Source organism: Vicugna pacos, chromosome 3, assembly GCF_048564905.1.
Source record: "Vicugna pacos chromosome 3, VicPac4, whole genome shotgun sequence".
Lineage (NCBI taxonomy): Eukaryota > Metazoa > Chordata > Mammalia > Artiodactyla > Camelidae > Vicugna > Vicugna pacos.
The window spans coordinates 93,655,295-93,679,148 of NC_132989.1; the positions used below are offsets into that span (position 1 = coordinate 93,655,295).

At 43.1% G+C, this 23,854-nt stretch overlaps 1 protein-coding gene across 5 annotated transcripts in view; it reads right to left on the reverse strand.

Annotated features, from left to right (window-relative positions):
• OSMR (oncostatin M receptor) overlaps window positions 1-23,854 on the reverse strand; it is a 51,782-nt gene that overhangs the window by 12,836 nt on the left and 15,092 nt on the right. For 2 of the 5 annotated variants that reach the window (XM_072958754.1, XM_072958753.1), the window contains exons 3-10: window positions 21,668-21,844; window positions 12,368-12,540; window positions 7,278-7,449; window positions 6,258-6,533; window positions 5,425-5,554; window positions 4,731-4,882; window positions 2,479-2,621; window positions 2,014-2,167 (exon numbers count right to left, since the gene is read on the reverse strand). In XM_072958754.1, the coding sequence (XP_072814855.1) occupies window positions 2,014-2,167; window positions 2,479-2,621; window positions 4,731-4,882; window positions 5,425-5,554; window positions 6,258-6,533; window positions 7,278-7,449; window positions 12,368-12,540; window positions 21,668-21,844 (1,377 nt within the window). Of the gene's footprint in view, window positions 1-2,013; window positions 2,168-2,478; window positions 2,622-4,730; window positions 4,883-5,424; window positions 5,555-6,257; window positions 6,534-7,277; window positions 7,450-12,367; window positions 12,541-18,691; window positions 18,742-21,667; window positions 21,845-23,854 lie in introns of those variants that run through there. The other 3 variants (XM_072958755.1, XM_015242084.3, XM_031676544.2) reach the window with 2 other exon arrangements.

Genomic DNA, 23,854 nt, shown 5'->3' on the forward strand with positions numbered 1-23,854 from the left:
ATAACACATAGAGACTAAACTGTTTTATAAAAATATAGTTTTCAATTTCCAATCATTGAAATTTAAGTCAGTCCTTTTTTTTTTCCATTTAGTTTCTGACACTTTCTACTCGACTTAAAGGTGACCCTCGTTTTAAAAAATCTGTGAAAGGCAGATTTCAATTTGCTAAGCCATCAGAGAAGCTGATATTAAGTCAAAAACTTATTGAAATACTCAGGCACAATATGGAATCCCAAGTTCAATGCAAAATCTTCAGCTGGTTTATAAACTACCACTTGCAAGAAAAGAGAACAGCAGCGCAGCTGACGGTGCTCCACATTTCTGTCAATATAACTTCTCCCGTGGTGTCACTTAGCTCTGCCCACTATGATTCTGCTTATGCAGGATTATAATACACATAAACTTTGCCATTTCCAGCATCAAGTAAAGTGTCATCAGAGGTTAAAAAAAAACTCTATAGATTCACCATCTTGTCATCATCAAAAGCACACTTGTTATTTTCAGTTTATTAGACTATAATCTAAAAGAAACAACTTACTAAAAACACTACCCTTTTGTCATTTTCCCCTTGCACTAAATTTTAGGTATAATATTGGAAGCAATTTGCAAAAAATCCCAAAGCAAAGCAGTAGTGATAAAGTAAACATTCTTTAATAAACACAGCTAAGAAATAAACCACGTCACCATCAGGAACACGGATCTCAGTCACACGGATTCTTGAGGGGTCTACACCCCTGAGGAAAGGGATGGGTCTTGGTGGGGTATGAGGGTGGGTGGGGACTGCAGACATGGAGAGGAGGCCGGCTGAGCGCCTCTGGTGACCGGCCCCACCCCAGGTGTAGGTTTTGATGCACTTCTGTGCCACCCCCCTGATCAGAGTCGCTGCTTTAAAATAGTCCCTCCAGGCAGAAACACAAAGAGCCCTGCCAGCCTACAAACAAATAATAAGATGAAATAAAATAAGTATATGTAATCTTTCCTTAGGCAGTAAAATTGTCAGGACTTGAATCAACAAGATCTCAAGGCTGTAATGACACCCCCAAGAGACAAAACGCAGAGCCCAGTCTGGTTGAGGGTGGAGCTCAGAGTCAGACAGCCCAGCCCGGTGTGAGCCACGGTCACAGCTCAGTCACTGGCTGGCAGGGCAGTTAAACTCCTTCTCCTCATCTGCATGTCCTCATCTAGCCAGTGAGGAGACTAATGGAACTTCTGCACGCAGGGAGGATTAAAGAGAACACCGTGAGCCCTGGGAGCTTGTCTGGCACATGCTACACACTCAGTAAATGGGAACCGCTCTGGTACTCCTGTTAGGTCTCGGCTGTTCATTAACTTGGCCAACCGGGCAAGTCTCCCCAATCTATGGCCCAGGCTGCGTCAGGTAGACCGGGCAACAGCGTAATACTTTATTACCTGGAATTGGAAGGAGATGAAAGCAGGGCTGGGCCGTTCAACCTCCTGAGGTCTATTTGAGGTCTTAGACATAGTTATTTGGGAGAAAAGCTCCATGAATATTGAGGGAACGACCCCTGAGAGCATGACGGGAAGTTTGCTGTCGCTGGATCAATGACTCAACAATAGTGATTTAAGGTTCCAAATATCATTACATTTCCAAACACAGCCCAAGGCTGTCTGGTATGAGATCAGGGCTTTCCTCAGCAGGAACACTACTGTTTGTCCCTAATCCTGAATTAGAAGTCTATATTAATTGACACGCCCCAGATCCAATGGGAATCCAGCAATACCAGTAGCTTAAAAACCATTTTCACAAAATCAAAGATGAGAAAGAAAATGTCCAGTAGAAATATCTCAGATGGCAAATATTTAAGGTAGACGTCTTGCTACTCACATCTCATAAGGCATTTAATTCAGATTTGTCTTTTAAAGATGGTTCCCAGCCTCTGCTGTAATACTTTCCTCTTAGTTTTTGGTACAACCAAAAGTTCTCCAGGAAGCCCACCCACCCTCTGTGAGTGAGTTCAGACCCTTGGTTAGACGGCAGAGAGGTGCACATACCAGCTTCAGCGGTGACGAATTTCTGACTTATCGATCCGCTCCATTTCCAGAAGTGGTTGGCATCCGCACAGCGTACTCGGGCCATATATTCTGTGTCCGGCTCCAGTTCACTTAAGAGGTACTCACCATTCTCCTTGATGGAAACATTGTGTTGCTTGATTTAAAAAAAAAGAAAAGGAAAAAGAAGACAGAAGTACTGGTGAGCATACTTTATTTAAAGCCAAACCACACATGGAACGTCCTGATTTGGAGGAAGACTAGTTATTAGAGAGGAAAAAAAAAAAACCTCTGAGGCCTTCTTCCTGACTCTTAAAATTGATGATTCATTTCCTGGACCTTTTTCACAGATGACCCACACCATCTGAACCCACACAGGAAAAAGAGTTTAAAGAGATTGTATTCAGCAGCCTTTCTGTTCAAACATAAAGAAATTTTTGAAAATAGAAAATTAAGCAGTATTCTTACTTGTATCACGTTTCCTTCACCAAGGAGATCAAGCTGACACAAAAGTGTGGAGTAATTCCCAATGGGGTGCACCTTCCAGGTCACGGTGGCCTTTGTGCCACTGACATTTTTGAGGAATAAGTTATAGGGAGTCTTTGGATGAACTGCCAAAAAAGGTTAAAACATAAAAAAAATTTAAGCACAGATCCCAAAAGACTTTGGCAAACAGACAATTCATTTCTTCCTTGATTTATTGAATTAGCATTTTTTTTGTTTATTGTTAGAGAAAGTGACAAACAAAAGCAGACTCACAGCCAAGACCGAGTAAGCCAACTATAGCCTTGTGTCTCCTCACTGATTATATTAGAAATCTGAACAAAATATAAAAAGAAACTGAGATTCTTAAAATTAAACAAAAGCAGGCAGATTGTAGAACGGAGTCAAAATGTGGAGAAGTGATCCTCAAAGAGAATATAACAGAAGCCAGAGTCTAACCAAAATAACCCTTAACAATGTGAAGGGTACAGTCCAAAATGAACTGACATACCAAAAAAAGAAAATGGCACCAATTTCCATGGGAAAAGACAGACGTCAACCTTGAGATGACCCATGCATCAAGATACTTCCCTTAAGATGCTACAAGTATTAGATGAAGACTTTAAAACAGATAAATGAGGTAAAAGTAAATACATCTGAAAAGAACATAAGGAAAACACTTCTCCATAGAGAAATAGAAACTATTAAAAAAAAAAAAAAGAACCAAGTGGCAATTTTAGAATCAAAAAAATTAAAAATTTTTGAAATAAAAAATCTTCTGTCTTACCCGCTTGCACAGGTGCTGTGTGGCCACTGCCTACTGCCTCAGTCTCCTTCCTCTCGCAGGAGAGACACAAGGGCACTCTTTCTGTCCCTCAAACACCCAGAGCATGTTCACATCCCAAGACCTTTTCAAGTCCTATTTCTTTTGCTGCCAACGCTCTTCCCCTAGATGTTTTTTGCATCAACACCTTCATCTTAACTGAAGTAGCACCCCAGGCATTCTCTACCCGCTTACCTGAACTTTATCTTCTTGGTAGGACTCAGCAATGCGTATTAACTTGTTTACACGTTTACCGTGTGTCTCCACTCCCCGCTCCCAACCCTCTTCCTCAACACACACCAGCACATACGCTCATTAGGGGAAGGTACTCAAATTCTGTTCACTGCTGGGCCTCCAGTGTCTGCCACACTGGGGGCACCCGGTAATTAACTGACTGACTGAAGTGATGATTAAGTTGAAATCAGAATGATGTGTAGGAATTAAGAAGGTAAAAGGAGAAGGAGGAAAAAATGAACTGTTAAAAGATTCTGCATTTCATGAAAGAGGGGTTGTGGTCAAAACACTGAAGCAGTATTCAGCTTAAGGGATGTGTAGCTCAAAACCATCATGAAGTACCACTTTACACTCATTCAACTGACAAAAACGAAAAGGGTGACAATATCAACTTGAGGGAATGTACTGGTACAACCACTTTGGAAATTAATTTGTCATTATCTTCTAAGTTGAACATTCACATTTTCTGAGTTCTCACCAATTCCACTCAGGTATAAAGGTGTATACACAAGAAAACCAATTTTGGTGTGTACTGAATACATCTATAAAAACACTCTTATTAACACCGTATCCAAGCACATGATCCTTGATACAATCTGAAAATCCATCAGAGGAGATGCAGGAATAAAATACTGTATATTTACATAATGAAATACTCTACAGCAGTGAAAAATGGAAGGACTACAGCCACACTCAGCAGTATGAGTAAAAATCAGCAACTTAATATTATGTAAAAAGCAATTACTGGATTATTTCATAGAACTTGACATTCTTTGCATACATTAAAACAAAACAAAAACAGTATTTGGGGGATGACACAAGAAAGGAGAACACATTTGCACGTACACGTACACAGATTTAAATCTGCCATTATCGCAGTGGAAGGAGTGGGCGGGGGCTGTGGGATGGGAGATGAAATGCGTCATAGTCAGATTTCCAGCTTGAAGCCAAGTAGTAACCTCACGGGCAATTATTACATTATCTAAACAAACAAGTGGTGGGGGCCAGGGGTCATGCTTGCATCCGTGAACAGAAGCGTGGCATGAACAAGAATTATAAGCTAAAACTGTCACTCAGGATGTGGATTAGGCACAAAGCTACAGTGGATTTACTTGATCACATGGTGTGTCAAACAAAGGTGTGCTAGTGACTACAGTGGGCTAGGACACGCGAGTCTCACCTCGATGGGTCAGGCTAAAAAGAACACTGACACTTCTGTTTCCTAAGGCGTTCTCAGCCATGAGTGTGAAGTTATACATTTCTTGCGAGTCTGAATCTACTTGCCAATTACACGAGTTTTTGTGTTCACAGAGTATCTTTTTCCCGGAAAATCTTTAAAAACAAAACAACACAACAATTTCAGGATTTCCAGTTTTGTCAGTGCAGATGTGTTCCCCTGAATTCCTCAGGGGACACACTCACTGGCTTTCAAACTGTGTTCCACACTACAGCATCAAACTATGACCAACAAATACCACGGAGGGAAATATTGTTTCAGGAAGTTTGAGTTTATGTGCATGAATTGCTGACTTCCCATCTCGGGTGGTGAGAACTCTCCTTAATTTACTTTGGATATTCTTAGAAAGTTAGGAATTAGGTTGGTCTACATCAGGATAGACAACTATTTCCACATCAAGATTCACCATTAACTGTCTTTCTTATCATTTTTACACTACATTTTCTTTTAACAAAACTCAGGTAGAAAGTATTATACACACTTGTGACCACTTAAAGGTTTCTTCCTGACCGTGGCAGGGTGGTTTGAAAATATTTGTTCAAACTTTTGGCAACATCTAAATGTGGCGTTTGTTATATTGTCAAAGGCACCTTAAACAAGGAAGAATCTGTCACTCATGGAATCAGAGCTCACTTACGATTCAAATAAAGTGTAGCTTTGGGAAGACCGTTTAGGCAAGCTGGTGTCAGTCCCAGGATCCCAAGTACACATCAAAGTCTTGAAGTCTTGAGTTTCACAAGAAAAGTCCTTGGGCTCCTCAAGTACTTCTGTGCGTACAGAATAAAAACAGATGAAAGATCTAGTTGAAACCCTTTATTGAAAGACAAGTGAACTGGAAAGCTCTCTTTGGGGTCTGAGGCCACAGAGGTCTTCGGACCAACGAAAGGCTCACTTCAGCGGAAGCCAACACACCAGCTGCTCCAGAAAGTCACATTGCCGGTGCCTCATCACATTCATCAGTTCTCACAACAACCTTACTGCGCCTGATCACAGAGGAGGAGACTTGGGAGAAGCTAGGAAACTTGGCCAAGACGGCACGCCCAGCTGTGGAAAGAAGACTGGAACCCAGGTCTTCGGGCCACCTCCTTGGCTGCCTCTCTGGGGCAGGGTCCAACCTGCAGCACCGCACTCCCCCCCAACCCCTCACCCCCATCCTGGGGCAATTCCAGCACAACTAATGCAAAGCAGGGTATTTTCGCAGTGGTCCAGGTCATGACCTGAACTTTCTCCCCTTTAATACTCTTGGTTTCTAGGAATGAAATTGTCAGCTAAGCTCAAGAAAACAACAGGAAATCCTTCCTCCAAGTATTGCTTCAGAATCTCTTTTCCAGAGTCTTCCCTAGAAGACTTGGGAAACAAAAGAAAACTGAGACCACAAGCAGAAATATTTACTTGTCTTCTGGTAAAAGGAGATTTGATCTGTTCCATAGGAAATGGGAAGGGGGGGGCACAGAGAATGTGTACACTTACTTGAGACAAAGAGAACGATTCCTTTTATAACGTCTTTTTGGTCCACCTTACAAAAGATATTTGTCCCTGTTTTCCTAATGAAAGAAACCTTATTCAACTTGAATGCAGACACATTTGAATCAAGCTGTTCTCCATGGATCTGCTGGCCTTCCAGATAACAGGATATGTTATCCTGTTGGTTCCTAGAAATGTAACAAATGGTGACATTGGAGCCTTCCTCCACCAGCTTATCTTTAGGGAAAAGGAACAATGGATCACGTCCAAGTGACTTTTGTGCTGCAAGGAAAAAACAGACAGCTCGGTCAGAATTGGCCTCAAAATTCAAACCAGCCCCCTCCTGTCTCACTCTCAAGATAACTTTGGCTCTTTCTACCTCCTGGAAAAAATAGGAACTAAATTTCTACAGTAAATCTGTAAACTTCGGTTCACACAAAGCGATGCTTTGTACCATCAGTCCTGTTGTCACAGTAATACGGCGAGTCTCATTCTTACTACTGAGATGGCAGCAACACTGCCACCCTGTGGGTGAGCGTATTATTGCCAGGGATCAGTTACGCCGGCGGCAGCTGCTCTCTCCTGACCCTAGCCGTGTGGGCGGCCCTGTGCTATGTGTAGTCTCTCCTGTCATCCTTACCTTGCCAACCTTACGCAACGGGACAGGCGGGACTGAGCTCAAGTTCCCTCAACCCAGCAAGTGGTAAATCCACGTTCACACCCACCAGGTCCGCCCAGCTCCAAAGCCACGTGTTCCTCATAATCTCTACATTGTCCTGTAGATCACTCCTAAGATGCCGGTCACCTAAATGTCTCCCTTTGCTCCCGTCTCTCCTTCTGGATGGTCCATCAGCAATAAGACCCTCAAGTCTCTTCCCCCGGGCACTCACTGTCCTCCCCTTGCCTGTCCCCTGCTTCCTCCCCACCCACTCCTCCACAGTAGGCCTCCCCAGGAACTGCCTGTCCTGATCCCCGAAAAATAGTAGACAGTGAACCCCTTTACTCTTTTATCGCTTCACTTCTTACCATCTGCTTCCTTCCATGAACTCCAGTTGCTCCAGAACCTCGGCTCTGGAATCTTGGCATCATCCACCCTACTCCTCATTCTTACAAAGTGGGTCGCACATTCCAAAGGGAGCTCGGATTTCCAGCTCCAATGCAGGACTGGGTCCCGCTTCACAACGGTGCTGTAGTTCCCCTAGAAATAAAGAGAAACACTTGGACACAGAGCCATGCAGTCCGGGAAAATGGCTTGACTGGACTCATCCTTAAGCCACACTGGACAGTCTACCATCACTTCGGGATATGTGCACGTGCCGTCCCTTCCTACCCAGCCAGCTCTGTGCTCTGACAGCCCAGCAAGGAGCCAGCCACAGCCTCCTGCCTTTCAAAAACTTGGCTCCCAATCCCTCTGGCCCTCCAACTCCAGGGGCCTCATGTGGAGCAAGTGAGAGAAGCTACTTGAGTCCTGGGGGAAAAGGTCAGAGACAGAAGGTACACACAGCGCTGGTTACACAGATCTTGCTAAGAAAATTCTTATAAACTAGGCAATTAATTGAGTCACTCTTCTAAAAATAAGCAAGATCAATGAGAATTTTTTAATACTCATCAGATCAAGATGGTCAAATCTCAGGAGAGCTGGGAGCCCTTCATGGTACCCTGAAGTTCTGTTGTCTCCCAGTTGTTCCTCACTACTCCCTTGGTTTTGTTTTGTCTCTTGTCTTTTCAGATACGGTAGCCATGAGGACTGCATCCCCTCCCTGGAGCTCCCTCTGTCAGAATCGTTAGTCCCCAGAGATGTCAACCATGTAGGAATGCCTTGCACTGTGCTCTCGGAAAGCTTGTCCAAGCTGAACTGAAAATTTTTTTGCCTGCACAGATTGTAGTCTTAAGCTTTCTAAGACTCTGGTATTTTCATTCTTTAATTCAATAAACTTCAACGGCTCCTTTTATACCGCACCCTGTCATCCAAGGCCAATTACAATCTGACTCCGACCTGCCTCTCCCGAGCGGGACACTTCCCTCCGGACACAGTGGTCTTCCCCACACTTCTGGAAGAGCTTAACGCTCTTACACCTCAGGGTTTGCTTGCACCGTGCCCCTGGGTTCACATCCCCCACTCTCCCTCTGGATTAGGAATGTGTCCCAACCTTCAAGCCCCTGTGACGCCTCATCTTCTTCATCAGGCCTTTCCTGCTCCTTCCTCTGGCTTCCTCTCCCCTCCCCCAAGCCCCCCAGCATCCTGGGAGTAGCTGCTGGCCTTGCATCCGTGGTTTTGTCCCCGACTTGAGCATGGTGCCGGGAGAACGGGGACTGAGCTTCATTCTGCTTCATGTGCCCACAGCTCCAGGCACCCGTGCTGCTCGGGGGGCCCCTCCAGGGCACCTGCTTTCTGCCCCCACACCTGGGTAATGGGGACAACAAACACCTTGTCCTTCCTGGGGAAAACTGAGTCTGCACCCATGTTTCTAAGGGCCAATGACAAGGCCTACAGTGAAGAGGACAGAGCAACACACACGTCACACGTCACACATCACACGCACCCTGGAGCTGCCCAACTCGGAGGACTTCCCTCCACGGATGCCCTTCCCCTTCCCAGGCCACCAAGCTGAAACAGGGCCCTTGGCAGAAGCACACACAGTCCCGGAGGGAGAAGAGCTTGGTCCCTGAATGGCATCCACTCACGCGCATCTTTATCCCTCTGCACAGACCTCCAATTTGTCAAATGTTTTTGTTGTTTCAGTTTATTGTATTTCTTTATCCCTAGTTTACAAAACCTACTTAACTACAAGTTTTGCAACCCCGAGCCATGTAACTTTTACTATTTAAAATGAACAGTCTTGGGTATATTTTGTTAAATATTATTTAAGAGCCAATACAAAAAAAAAAAAGGAACTATGTCCATAGCAGTGACCTTGCTCTACTGTCAACAAGGCATGGACTGGATGGCACTTGCTCCATCTCTGGAATTCAGCCACATCTCTTGTCCCCACTGTCACCACCCACTCCCAGCCCCCTCCTCCAGACTGACCCCACTGCCCGCTTCATACTGGTCAGACTTCACCTCCTCCAGTTCTCCTGATTGCTCTCCACTGTGTGGCCAAAGCGAGCTTCTTTCAAACTCCCAGCCCCGCCTCGTCACTCCCCTTCTGACTGCTTCCAGGATCGGGAGGGACCCCCCAGCACCCTGTCCGGGCCATGCCCCGCCCGCCCCGCCTGCTCCACGCTTTCAGGCCTGAAAGCTCCCAGCCCCTCTCGCTGGGCGCCTCTGCTCACACCAGCTGGATCTTTATGGAACATTCCTCCCGACCCTCCAGGTTAAATTAGCTTCACATCTTCTTTCCTATTTCATCTCAAACTGCCTACCCTCAACCCTGCAGCACCTTGTCAGCGAGCTGCCGGCACTCATCATGCCCAGGACACCCTCGTGTGTCCGACTCCTCGCTCACACTCAGCACTGACAGCCCCAGCCTCGAACAATGCCTGTGCCCAAGCCCACAGTCTAAAACTCCGTGCTAAATGATGTCAGCTGTTCATTGATATGCAGTGAGCTCTACTTCTCCCAGACCCTGTTTGTGTGGATTCTGTGTAACCACAACTTGTGCTTTGTGGTCTTTACAGCCCAGTAGTGGAGGAGATAAAACTTCCCTTGAATGCATCAATTCAGCAGTCTTTAAAAATGTGATGAGTTGTGTTTGGGCTGCTTTCATTCACTGAAGTGGCAAGTTTAATTTGGCCCTGGCAGACATGAGTAAGTCACGAATAACTGGCATTTACACAGAAGTCCAACTGAAGTCCCAGATTTGTTCCTGAGGTGTGAGCTGATCCCTCTCTGACTCAGGCTGCAGGCCTCCTTCCAAGCTTGAGCTGTTAACTCTCCACTGCCTTCTCTTGCCATTGATGGAACCATGAGTGAGTGGCTGGAGAGGCCAAGGGCAAAACCCGGTCCAGGGTAAGACCATGTACCGCATCCTGAGTGCCATCCGGGAGGCAGCTCAGGGTCCTTGGTCCAGCTGCTGGCACCTGCTTTTCCTTTGGCTTGTTTGGGAACACAGCAATCTGAGGCGTGAGTCTAGAAAGCTGCTTGTTCTTGGGCACAAGTGATGGTGCGTTACAGGGAACGGCCCTATGAACGGGAGGTTACGGTCTAGACAGAAGCAGCCTCTCTCGGCTGGCTGGCTGCCCCTCAGCCGGAGAGAAAACTGGGTCTGTCCTCGACTTCAGGCCTGAGGGGAGGGCTCTGTGTGTGTATGGCTGCGGGGAGGCCATCTCGGTTTTTCTTAGGTTCCCCTCTGAGTGTGCTGTGTGTGTCCTGGACTGTCTTCTCAACTGTGCTGTCAGCTATTCAAGGTCAAAGCTGATTTTTCTTTCCCTGTTCCTAGCATCTGGCATAAGCAGGTGTGATTCTCTCTTGTCCAATGAATAAATAACAGAAAAAAAAAAGGAGGGGGAAGCAGTACCATAAACCTCTCTGTGCCTCAGTTTTCCCCTGTTGGGATCAGGCCGGGCTGGGACCCTTGCATGGGGACAACGCAATGGGCAAGGCAAAGCTCTGCTCTCAAACATCTCCAGCCTCAGCGGGGAGGTTCCACCGGCAGCTCTACCTTGAAAAGAGAACCACTACCCGGATCAAAGGCATAAACAGCTGTCTGCTCAGATGTTGCTAACATTATTTTCTCTACTGTGATAACAGAAAGAACTGTCTTTTAGAAAAATAAAGAATGGAAGTCACTTGGTCTATGGTTAGCGTTCCTTTCACTCATGGTGTTAAGTGCGAGTTTTCCGTGAATCCCCCCAGCCCTTCTCTCAAATTTCTTCTCCTTAGATAATTCGTGGCCTCAACATGGCCTTTGCTCAATGATTTACTGGGTCCAAATCAACAACCCATGTGTCCATCAACAATACAAAAAATATGAAAATACACATGGTTAGTATGAGTGGGACAGTGCAGAGACGGGCAGATGGTGGAGTGAACAGCTGTCCATAAGCACTGCTGTTGTTTAAAATCAGGATACTCAACAGCTCCCACTTGGGAAACTGCCCTATGATGGGTGGGATCATAGACAGTTGACAGTCAGAGTTATTTTTAACTTAGGTTACTCACTCAGATTGCGAACGCAGTGATGGATAAGAAAAGAAACTAGAGGCTTCAGAACTAGTGGCCTTTGTGCTTTGCCAGAGGAACGAACCATCTGGATCCCTGCACCCGTGCCTCTACCGCCCAAAGAGGAGTGGCCGTCCACTAGCAAATGGAGGTCCCCAGGAATGACACATGCCTGCGTTTCCTTTCCTACAAACAAATTCTCTGTTCTCCTTCAATGAGAAAACATTTCATTGTCCTTCAACACCCCATGGAAATGAATCAACATGATGTGTGCATAGATTATTAAGGTTTCCCAGACCACAAATAGTAACTGGGAAAAAAAACCACGAAAGTGTCCCAATGCACTAGATGAGGAAGCATCATGCAAAACAGACACAACAACGATGTAAGCCAAGACAAGTGAAAAATCATCCCATGTAACTCAAAGGCAGAAAGATTGTGAAATTCAGGATTTTCTTAACTTAATTTGTTGTGGAAAAAGTCACAGATGAGGCAACAAAGGACACTCTAGGTTACTCTCCAAAATGGTCCATGGAGAACCTCTTTGCTGACTAGAACAGAAAATGCTAGAACTTCTTCCCCCTTGCATTTCAGCACAGTATCAGCAAAGACACTTGCACCACAATGCTGCCCAACTATTACATCTGATTTAGGAAAATCTCTGGGGGAAAGGATTTTCCCCCAGAGAAAGGAGATAAATAAGATGGTTGATCTTCCTAGATTTTTGGAATCCAGTACTCACAAAGACAGCCCCAGCAGCTTTCACTGGGGACAGAGCAGAACTGAGAAAATGATCCATTTTCTTAGCACGGCCTAGCCGACCTACCAAACCAAAACTGTCATGTTACTTTGCCCCAGATCCTCATAACTAAAAACATAAAAATGCAATTATTTATAACTGTTCTGAGTTGCTAAAATGTTTGCATATTGGGACTGGGGGGATGTTATAAAAGGTATATCACAGTGTCAGAAAAGGATTTTTAAAATACTAAGCCAAAAGAAAAATACTTACCACCCAGATGACATTGGATGTTTTCATTCTGCTGATCTGTATCTGAAAAAGCATTTTTAATTCCTGGTAATAAGCAAGGCTGTGGACACTCCATTGTAAATTCAAATATTGATGTGCAGAATCAATGGAAACGTTCAGTGATTCAGGAGTTAATGGCAAAGGTTCAGCCAAGACTGAAAGATCAAAACAAGATATGAAATAACATTTAATAGGAGTATGATTGAATAGTCACAGATAATTAAACTGCTCAATGTCATCGCTCTTTAGCTGGGGGAAATATAGCTCACATGTGCATCATAGAATTAGACACCCCGAGAAGTTAGAGGGAATTTAGAAGTCACTTGGTTGATGAAGAAATTAAGCCCTAGATGAATGAAATAACTGGCTCAACAATAACCAGCATGAACTGATAAATAGTTAAATAAAACAAAAGGATACTTTATTGAACAATCTAACTGGTTTAGAAATCTATAGCAAGGCTTAATATAGAAAGAAGACTTTTTGTTCTAAATTTCATATTTCTGGAAATCAAAAATGAAGTTTTCATTTTCCAAGACAGTATTTCATAGTTTATTAAACAGCTATCAAGTGGGAGACATCCCATCTCTAGACATTATTGCTTATATCTCAATGCATTGAACTTAAAACACCTCTGGTAAGAAATCACTGAATTCTTTGGATGAGACCAGCAACATACTAGGTAGGTACTTAGTGTGAAATGGAATCATCGTGACCAGGTTCCTCGCTCAAGCAAGGAGCCGAGCTGGAGAGACACAACAGACTCACACGAAATAATGAGAGAGTGTGAGTCGAGATAGCTAGGGTCTGTCAAAGAGGAGAGATTCAAACACTGAACAGATGTACCGAGGCCAGTGAGCTCAGAAACAGCCCGGAGAGAGGAAGGGCCCTGACAGAGTGACTGAGATCACTGCTAATTCTTGGAGAAGAACAAAGCACCGTGTTTTACTTAAGTGGACGAAACACGATCTGGGATTCAAAAGGAACCGTATGTTGCTGAATCAGCTGGCTTCACTTGTTGGTTTGAGGGGTCTAAAGTAAACCGCAAATAGGGCAAAGGTATTAGAAAGATTAAAACTATTGATAAAATCCACGATACTATCTTTTTATCTTCTTCTTCTTTTTTTTTAGTTCTTTGGGAATTTCGCCTAGTGATCTGAAACTCTCTGGCACCTAGTTTAAAAGGTCAGGGTTTACCTCCTTTGGAGAATAGCATGGAAGGCATCTCCAGTACTGAAAAAAATGTTCCGAAACTGCCACTGTACATGTGCAATTTTTCTCACAGGGAGGTAAAAGTGACAGCGATGATGAGATTGAGCGCGTATCAGTTACCAGGCACAGTGCTGGGTGCTTTGCATATGTTGTCTCAGGTCCCACTGTAAAACTGAGATAGTAATTGTTTATAGATAAGGAAACTGAAGCTCAATAAGCTGACACATAGCTATATGGGGTCTAAGTATGGATCTCTCTAACCCCAAAACCTGTGCTCCCCTTTAATGCACTGTCCCCCAACTGTTAAGACATGAACATCTTGCCAAATCAAAGGTCACATAGAATGGAATGTCTGAGAAGTATGCTGCATGGCTCCCACAGTGTCCTGCCAAGCTCAGGATACAGACGATAAGGATGGGGCTCTGGATGGAGCCACATGAGCTGAGAAGTATCCCTGGTGTATGCAAGCATGAAGTTCTTCATGTCAGTGGTCCACATGATAGACAGATTCAGGATCCAAGTAAGGCATTATCCTTAGAATTCAGAAGAAAATATGAGACAATCCATTGCATGGAAGTGAGATTAACAAGAGTGTCCATAAAATGCAAATTATTAGCCATCAATGGCTATCTACCCAGCCCTTGTGATGTTTTATACATGTGATGCTGGGGATGGCCAGAGTACAAACTAAAATCTCAGTATGGACTCCCATGACCTTGGATTTGGCAATGAACTCTTAGATATGACACCAAAATCATGAGCAACAAAATAAAAAACAGATAAATTGAACTTCATCAAAATTAAAATTTTTTTCTGCAAAGAACATTCATTGTCAAGAAAGTGAAAAACAACCTATGAGATAAAATATTTGCAAATCACTTACCTAGTATCCAGAATACATAAAGAACTCTTACAACTTAACAAAAAGACAACTCAATTAAAAAATGGGCAAAGGACTAAAATGTGTATTTCTTCAAAGAAGACATACAGAATGGCCAGCAAGCACATGAAAAAATGCTCAACATCATTAGCCATTAAGGAAATGAAAATCAAAACCATAATGAGACACTTTCTTACACTCACGAGGATAGCTATAACTTAAAAAATGGAAATGACAAGCATTGGCGAGGATGTAGAGAGGTTAGAACCCTTGTGTGCATTGCTGATGGAGATGTAAAATGGCTTCAGCACTGTAGAAAGTATTTTAGGAGTTCCTCAAAGAGTTAAAATAAAATTATCATTTGACCTAGAAATTCCACTCCTGGGTATGTGTCCCAAAGAACTGAGGGTAGAGACTTAAATACGTGTACATAAATGTTTGTAGCAGCACTATTCACCAATAGCCAAAAGGTGGAAACAACACAAATGTCCACCAACAGATGAGTGGATGAACAAATTACGGTATGTACCTATGGAGTGTTATTAAATGGAATACTATTCAGCCATAAAAAGGAGCAAAGAACTGATACATGCTACAAATTAGGTGAACTCTGAAAACATTACACTAAGTGAAAGAAGTCAGATACAAAAGGTCACAAATGGTATAATTCCACTGATGTGAAATATCCAGAATAAGTAAATGTACAGAGAGGTAAAGCAGACTGGTGGTTGCCAGGGGCTGAGGGAGGGAGGAATCGGGAGCAACTGCTTAATGGTTACTAGGTTTCTTTTGGGGGTAATAAAAATGTTTCAGAACTAGATAGATTTTAATCATTACACAACATTCTGAATGTACTAAATGACACTGATTTGTTCACTTTAACCATAAAATGATTAATTTTGTTATGTGAATTTCACTTCAATACAAATTATTCTTAAATACATGATGATAAAAATGTTCAAATAATACAGAAACTGGGTCCCCACCATCCTACCAACTCCACTCTCACTCCATTGCCAAGTTTTAATCCTGTTTTTCTTGATTTTCTCCTTACACTTGAAAGAAATCCTATTGAACTATGCACTCCATTTTATATTTTTTGAAGTACCTGTTATTTTTAAAAAGTGGTAAAGAGGAATAAAACTAAAATGTTAACAGTTATTATTTCTGGATTGTGAGGTTGAGTGATTTTAATTTTCTTTTTTATGCTTTTTCTGTATTTTGTGAATGCTCTTCAAAACACATGTATTACGTTTGTTTCCAAACGCTAAGTCATGTGCCCGACCCACAGTGAGGCCAAACAATACCGAAACATTGGAGTTTGGAGCAGAGGAAGGTTTATTGCAGGGCTGAGCAAGGAGAATGAGAGACTCCTGTCCCCGCAAAAATCGAGAACCTAAGGGTTTCAGCTGAGCATTCTGAAAGGCCAGTTGAGGGAGGGACGGCCCAGGGTATGTGATCAGCTGTGCACAATTTTCTGATTGGTTGATGGTGATCATTTCTAGGCACCAGAAGGTCTGGGGGCTACGTGCTCATGAGCATCAAGTAGTTAATTTCTTCCTTTGGTGGTGATTTTTAGCATCTCAAACACTCAGCAAACATGCATGAACTACTATTGTTATCTGGGTACCTCAGAGAGGAGCTACAGCAGAGGACATGGGGGAGGGCTCTGTCTCAGGAAGACCCCATGGGGTCCTCCTCAATTATAATTCTCCCCCCTCCTTTTTTTGATACTCCTCAATCTTGAGGAGAAGATGTGTTGGACAAGAAGGGAAATGACATTTTGGAGAGAGAGGTTATCCATCAACTTGGCAGAGGAATTCGATTTCATTCTCCAGTCCTGTTTAATCCTTCTTCAATCTTTCAGGGAATGGGGTGATGACCTCTCTGGCTACTTCCTGCTGCAATGGGGTATAGTCCCACCTCGATTTGGGGAATCGACACCAAGTTGGAAATATTCCCAAGTTCCAAGTCCTGGATCTGAGTCTCGTATAATTAAGATTTCATTCCCTGAGGAATTTTATAGATTAAGCCTGAAAACCAGTCTGGACCTGGAACTCTAGGGGAAACTTGTTGCCGGTTGTCTACTTGTATCTGAGTAGGTTTTAATTTTTGATGTAGTATTTACATATATGTGTGTAAAACAAAGGCTATTGGCCAGTATACATGTCTCCTTTTTTTCTGCTAACATCTGATCTAAAGCAGTTTAGTGTCTAAAAATTTAATAGTTACAAGAGGAGACCTTGAGGTCATAAGGTTGCAGCTGCCATCTGCCAGCAGACACTGCTTTGAGAATGGCTGGTGGCATCCCGAGGGTGACACAGCTCAGAAAATTCGAGTTCTCAACAATATAGGAGTGTGCCTGAAATCATGTCCACAATGGCCACCTGGTTTTACCTTGAAAAGATGTATGAAACACAGCTACTCCTCAAGGCCAAAGATGTACAATGCACGTCCAAAAGGCCATAAAACAGACTGGTTTGGTCAGTAAAGTTTAAGTCGAACCATGAATAAGCCAGAATGACTCCCCAATACCTCAAAATGTACAGATTTCCCCATCGTTCTCCCTTTTGATTAAATACATCAGTAGAAAGCACTGATGATCAAAATATCTGTCCCTCGATGCTGGGGTGGTGGCTCCCGCCCCAGGTTTAGATCATGTCCCTTGGTCCTAGGCCTCCTTTACATTTGCCCAGTTATCCACATTCAGGAAAAACTAATCAGATGTCATGAACAGGCTCAGAGGTATGTTAATGGGTAAACTTCATAGGCCATGCATTTGATCACTTATACCCAGTTGTCACACAAGCATCGTACATGTGTGTTTAGCAACAGACTTAAAGAAAGCACTGTTATACATCACAAGTAGTTACACTCTGACAATTTCAGACAAAACCAAAAAATTGCAGCCATATTCAGTTTACTCAACCCTATGTAATTCATCCTTTTTACTAACAATTTTATAAAATCAAAGTTTTCATTAGACTTTTTAATTAAGACATTGTACCCAGCTTAGCAGTATGATTTAAAAGAAACACGTACTTGTCAAAAAGTCCTCTTTACAAGTCTTGTTGACAAAGAAGCAGCTTTGCAAAGCATCAGCTTAACTGTCTATGAATGAAGAAAGACTTAAAAAGGCGGATTTACAATGTTTTTGACAAAGAAGCTTAAGATGCTGTGACATACAAGATTAAGACAACAACTAGAATTATGACTGGTAGCCATTTTACCAGGACATATCAAAATTTCAGAAACTTTAGTTTCTAGAATGGCTGTGTTAATAACATTTATCCATACCGTATAATCTGAGGAGGTTTATCACTCAGTTGACAATGCTTCCCATGTAATTTAACACAGCACCCAATCCTAGTTAAATATTTTTCTCTGAGATGACTTAGGGGCCCTCTGACGCAAAAGTTCGTAAAAAATACCAAAAGTTTCACACAATCTGTTAGCAGAAGCATTCTATGTAAACTTGTTTTCTTAACAGAGAGGAACCAGATCTAGCCCTGCATCCGCTTACTTTTAGTAACAAAATCCACTTACCTAATTAAGTTTAATCACAGCCCAATCATGCACAAAATTCCTTTTTAGGGCTCCCTTTCTATAAACTTTGCACAACTTTCTGTCTCCATATTAGTTTGTCCCTTATTATTTCCCATCTAGAAATAACCAGCTCTAGAGGGGAGAGTATAGCTCAGTGGTAGAGAGTGCTCAGCATGCACAAGGTCCTGGGTTCAATCCTCAATGCCTCCATTAAAATATAATAATAATAATAAATAAATAAGCCAAATTGCCCTTCCCTCTTCCTCCCCAAAAGAAAAGAAATAGCCAGCTCTAGGAACAAATCACTTTTTCTTCCCCTTAACAAACTGCAATTCCATTCCTCATAGCTTTTTTTTTTTTTTTACTCAAAACACACATCCCACTTTCCTACTGCATACTGAAATGTTTCCCTTATCATTTTTAGTTACATATTCAAATTATAATTCTCAACTTCTAAAAATCTTTATTTCTAGTGACTATTTCAGTATCTTATTTTGTTTGGGAATGACTGAGCTATTCAGCTATTCAACTATTCAATAAACTTTCATCATTTAACTAAATTTAGCACAACTCTAAAATTTCAAGTTACCAAATATCTGGAGGAATCATTTTAAGTAGACATTCCTAAAACATAGTTATTTCTAAAGAGTTCACCCAAAAGCTCTTACCTCATTTGCATTTAATTCACTTGTAAGAATTTCATCATACCAAGTTAATTTTTTTCTCTCTGCTGACAAACTCTGCAACAGAGACCACATGAACTTATCGACACTCAGTAACTCTAGGTACAACAGAAGACATGTCCATATTGATTATACCAACAAGCTTAAGCTAGCTTTAATATCAGGTATTAATTTAATATTGAATATTTCCTAGATCACGTGAGCCTGAAATTTGTTCTGTTCAGCTTCTTTTACACTTAGAAGTATTTAATTTATAAGCAGTTACTTTTTAGTCAATTAAATAAAGCTCACCTACAGGTCAATTTTTACATAAAAACGGACAGAACCAGAGAGGTCATAGCTTTTATGCTTGAGTTTTTTAAAAAAAACTTCTTTTTTTCCTTGAGAGACCAGGAAGATCATTTACATCTCAAAGGTACAAATTCCTCCTCTGCTCTTACAAAACCCAACCATCGTGGTTATTTTCAGGGATTTTTTTCAGTTCCCAAATACCCATTTCAGTTTAAGGAGATAACAGTAAAAGACTATATATTGCTATATCTATACCTATATGTATCTTATTTGCTCACATTCACATGCCTTACTTTCAGCAAAACCAGGAGAGAACAGAATTTGGACTCAGGTACCGACACACTCCCACAAGATAAAAGCCTAAGCAGTTGCAAAAGGCCCACTTACATGTAATAGGAGAGCCATTAGGGGCTGTTGTTCTCCAGATCTCAGGGAGTGCTGAGCCCACACAGTGTTGTAAAAAACATTTTCTTTCATTTATGGGAGCACAGCTGAAGATCTCCCAGCTTTGCAAAATATACCCTAGGGGGACTATAGATGGAACAGAGCTCTGATCATCCGTACTTGATTATGCACAGCCTGTGTTACCAAATATCAAGCAAACAACAATTCAAAACAGTCTCTGAGGGTCACAGTTCCCTAGCCCCCAAAAGGAGGATTCCCAACCAATAAATACCCCGTGAATCCAAAAGGGGAGAACCCCAAACAATGCTCCATGAAGCTGAATGAATGAAGCTGAATGAATGACCAAGGCTAGTCCTAAAAGGAAAAATCCCATTTGATGCCCTGCCACAAGCAAAGCCAAGGCAATAGGGAAGGATAAACTGGTGTCATCACAGGCTAGCCTTGTCACTCACCAAAGATGTTTCACCCGGCAGATGCAAGTACACACACACACACACACACACACACACACACACACACACACGGTCTCACAAAGGATCAGGCGGGGTGTAGCCCCCAAATTCCACTTTCACTCCCAGGTGGAGGCTTCCAGAGTGGTCTGGCTCCCGAATGAGAATGGACACAGAGTATCTCACAGTGAGCCCAGAATGGCTCGATTCCCAGAAGAGAATGAGCTCAGGTGGAGGAGGTAGAATTTTCTATGCTGTGCTAGCCCCCAAATGATACATACAAAAACGTAAACAACAAATAAGCTACGGTCACCGAGACAGAAAGTCAGAGGAGGTGCAGTCTCAAAATTCCACTTCCACCTCCAGAGGGAAGCCTCCAAACAGATCGGCCCAGCTCTCGAAAGAGAACCCGACCCAGAGTGGCTCACTGCCCAGCCTGTGCAAGCTGGAGCCACTCACGCCAAGGTGATACCAAATGTGGACCGCAACTCCAAACAATTCTTGGCTCCCAAAAGCCTCATGCCCTGGGATGGCCAGCGCCCCAGGAATAGTCCCTCCCAGTTCCCTGGAGCAGAATGAGCTCAGGCAGCTGCTGGGGACCCAGGGAAGGGGCTGTCCCTGGCTGGGGTTGACCTGCCACGGGCACAGACTCCTGGCTGGCTTTGCTAGAATTGTTACGAAACATGCATGTCTGCCACACAGTGAGGCCAAACAATACTGAAACGTCAGAGTCTGGAGCAGAGAAAGGTTTATCGCAGGGCCCAGCAAGGAGAATGAGACTCCTGCCCAAACAAACCCCAAAGTCTTGAAGGGTTTCAGCTGAGCATTTTTAAAGGCCAACTGCGGGAGGGGCGGCCCAGGGCAGGTGATCAGCTGTGCACAATTCTCTGATTGGTTGATGACGGTTGAAGGTGAACAATCCTTAGGCGCCAGAAGGTCCTGGGGCTACATGCTCACGACCATCAAGTAGTTAACTCTTTCCATCTGGTGATGGTTTTAGCCTCAGGAAATACGCATAAACTACTATCATATGGATAGAGAACTCAGAGATGAACTACAGCAGAGGATGTGGGGGAGGGATCTGTCCCCCACAACCCCAGAAGGCTCCATCCAGTCCTTCTCAGTTATACTTTCAGAACCATATACTATGTTAGATTTTAAAAGACATATTCCTTTAAGATATCTGACTCATTTCACCATGGTGCCACTTCAGAATGCACACTTTAGTCTTCTAAGTCAATCTGCACCAAAAGGCTGGGTCCCTAGTTATCATTCCAGTTACACTACACACGGAAAATTAATAAATTAGCATTCTGATTCTTAACAAGTTTGGGCACAGTGAATCATTTATCAGGCTCCACTCACTCAAAGGTAATGAAGTAACTTGGAATTCCTGAACACTCGAAGCCCACACAAGGTGGTCATTTTCTATTGTTATTTGGCTAGAGATTTTATCTCCTTTGTGAAAAAAATCTCTCAATTCTTTAAAGGCAACAGGTGTTATTCATCCTCTTTCTAAGCCTGTATCTTCCAAGCCTAATTCAGCTGACTAAAGGGAGCTTTGGAAAGACGAAAGGGCAGATCCCTCATGGAACGGGGGGTGAAATCTTTTTAATAACTGTGGAGCCAGCAGCACCGGAGAAAGCAGGGTGTCTGGAGAATCACCCCACCTCGCCTAGCCCTCCTTCCATCTCCCCTGTATGGTCATTTGTTGCTGTCAGTCTCACTCTAGATTCAAACTTCCTGGAGGACAGAGGCCGAGGCGTATGCACCTTTGAATGGCCCCTTGTCCCCAGCACTTGGCACCACGTCTTACCCGTAGCAGGTGTGGGACTCCAAGGACAGCGCAGGATTGCCACGCAGTCTCCAGGGCGTTCACCAACGGCTCGTCCTTCTGGGGGGGGGTCTCTTCTCCCCACGGCTGCTTTCCTCCCCCTGTGTTTCAGCCCTGGTCGCGGCTGTCCCACTCTGCCCTGTGCTGCCTCCCTGTAGACTGTGGGCCAAACAAGGTGGGACGAAGTCTTACTCAGCTCGCGGAAACCAAGACTAACACACCTGTCACAGGGCAGACACTCCGTGACTGGTGCTGAATGAGTGAGTCACCGTGTGTACCAACTCTACTTCTGGAAGCTCTAGAGAGCTACTGTGTGATGCTTCAGACGAAAGGGGAACTCTTTATATTGACATATGCTCTCGGCGAGCTTCGAGTGACTCAGGTATTTGATAGACAGCAGTCAGAAATGGCTAGGTCAAAAGCAACCTAGGATGGCCTTGGGAAATCGTGGGGAATGCCCGGGAAAGGCAGACAGGTAAAGGGCCCTTGGAGATTGTTCAGTTCAATCCCAGATGAGGAAACTGAAGTTAAAAAAAGGGGAGTGACTTTCCCAAGGACACACAACCCAACCAGAACCCACTGCTCTGGGCCCTTGGGCCAAGTCTCTATAACACTGTACCACAGTGTGGCCAAAAAGGGCAGGCTTGGAACCAGACAGCCCTGGGTTTAATCCTGGACGGTCCTCCTACTCTCCCCACCCAGTTTCTCTGTCTGGTCCCAACACTGCTGAAGGAAGTAAACTGCGGTCCATTATGAGATGGCAGACCACGCAGCCATTAAATATAATGTTATCGCTAGAAGAACATTAAACATCAAAGGTAAAAACTCACATCATGGGTGTGATTGTCTTATTAAGACTGATTGTCTTAATAAGTATATATTAAACTTATTAAAGTATATACACTTTACTTGGATATAGTTTAATAATTTAATATATATATACTTTAATAAGAATATATACTATAATTTCCTAGTATATATATTATACTACACATAATATATATACTTTATATGATATATACTGTATTAAGTATATATACTGTACAAGTATATTTTATGTACTATATAAACTTTATAGTATATATTATAATTTTATATTATAATATGTATTTATGTATTATATTTATATGTTATACATTATATATATTATACTTACATAAAATTTATATACTTATATCTTATATTGTAATATATGATCTAATATACTCCCGGTATATATAGTATAATTTCATTTCTGTAAAAAAAAATCTACACATTCACATCTCTGTCTCTGTCTGTACATCCATACACACAAGAGACTAGAAGAAAACACATCTAAATGCTACAGTCATGATCTCTGGCTGATGGAGAGGTGAGCCAGGGTTGACGGGAAGTGAGTCTTGGCTCTGTCTCACTGGTCGGGAGAAGCTGGTGTCTCAGACCTGGGCCTGGCTGGGAGATTGAGTGGGATGCCCACTGGTTTAAGTGGGCATTTAGTAGGTACTGCGTTAGATGCAGCAGAAATTGAGACAAGAAGTGCAGGTGAGCAAAAGATGGGATTACTGAGCAAAGCAGGCATGCTTAGCTGAGAAAGCTGGAAGCAGAAACAAAGACTGGAGGAGAGAAAAACAGGTAAATGCAAGTCTGATCTAGAAAAGGGAAGCTAAGAGGGGGAGCAGCAGAGCCTGCTCTGAGAACAGAGTCCCTTTTAAGCAGAAGGCACACAGTAAATAGTTGTTGGATCAGATAATGAGACTTCATTAGGGAAGTGAGCTGGGCCAAAAGCTTGGAGTTGCATGTCTGGGATTCTCTGGGTCTCCTGGAGTTGGGGCCATGGGTCTGTCTGGGAAGCAGAACATTCTGATGGTACAGATCACCCACTCAGCCCGGCTGTGTCATGCTTAGATTTTAGCAAGTGAGCTCAATAGAATGAGAAGTACAAATACTACGAAAGAGAAGTCCTAATTCCCACCTTTCCGTTCCCGATTATGGAAGAAACCAACACTCAAACTAGGATTTTTAAGAAACCGTAAAAGTAGCATCTTTTCAAGTGCCCTGAACCAAAATAAATAAATAAACCTGGAACCAAAGAATATCAGACAGAACTGAGCCACCAGAACTATCAGAGCAAAATCTCCCTTTTATTTCCAAATAGCTTTCCAACAGTTTCAGGGAAGCAGAAAAATCCTA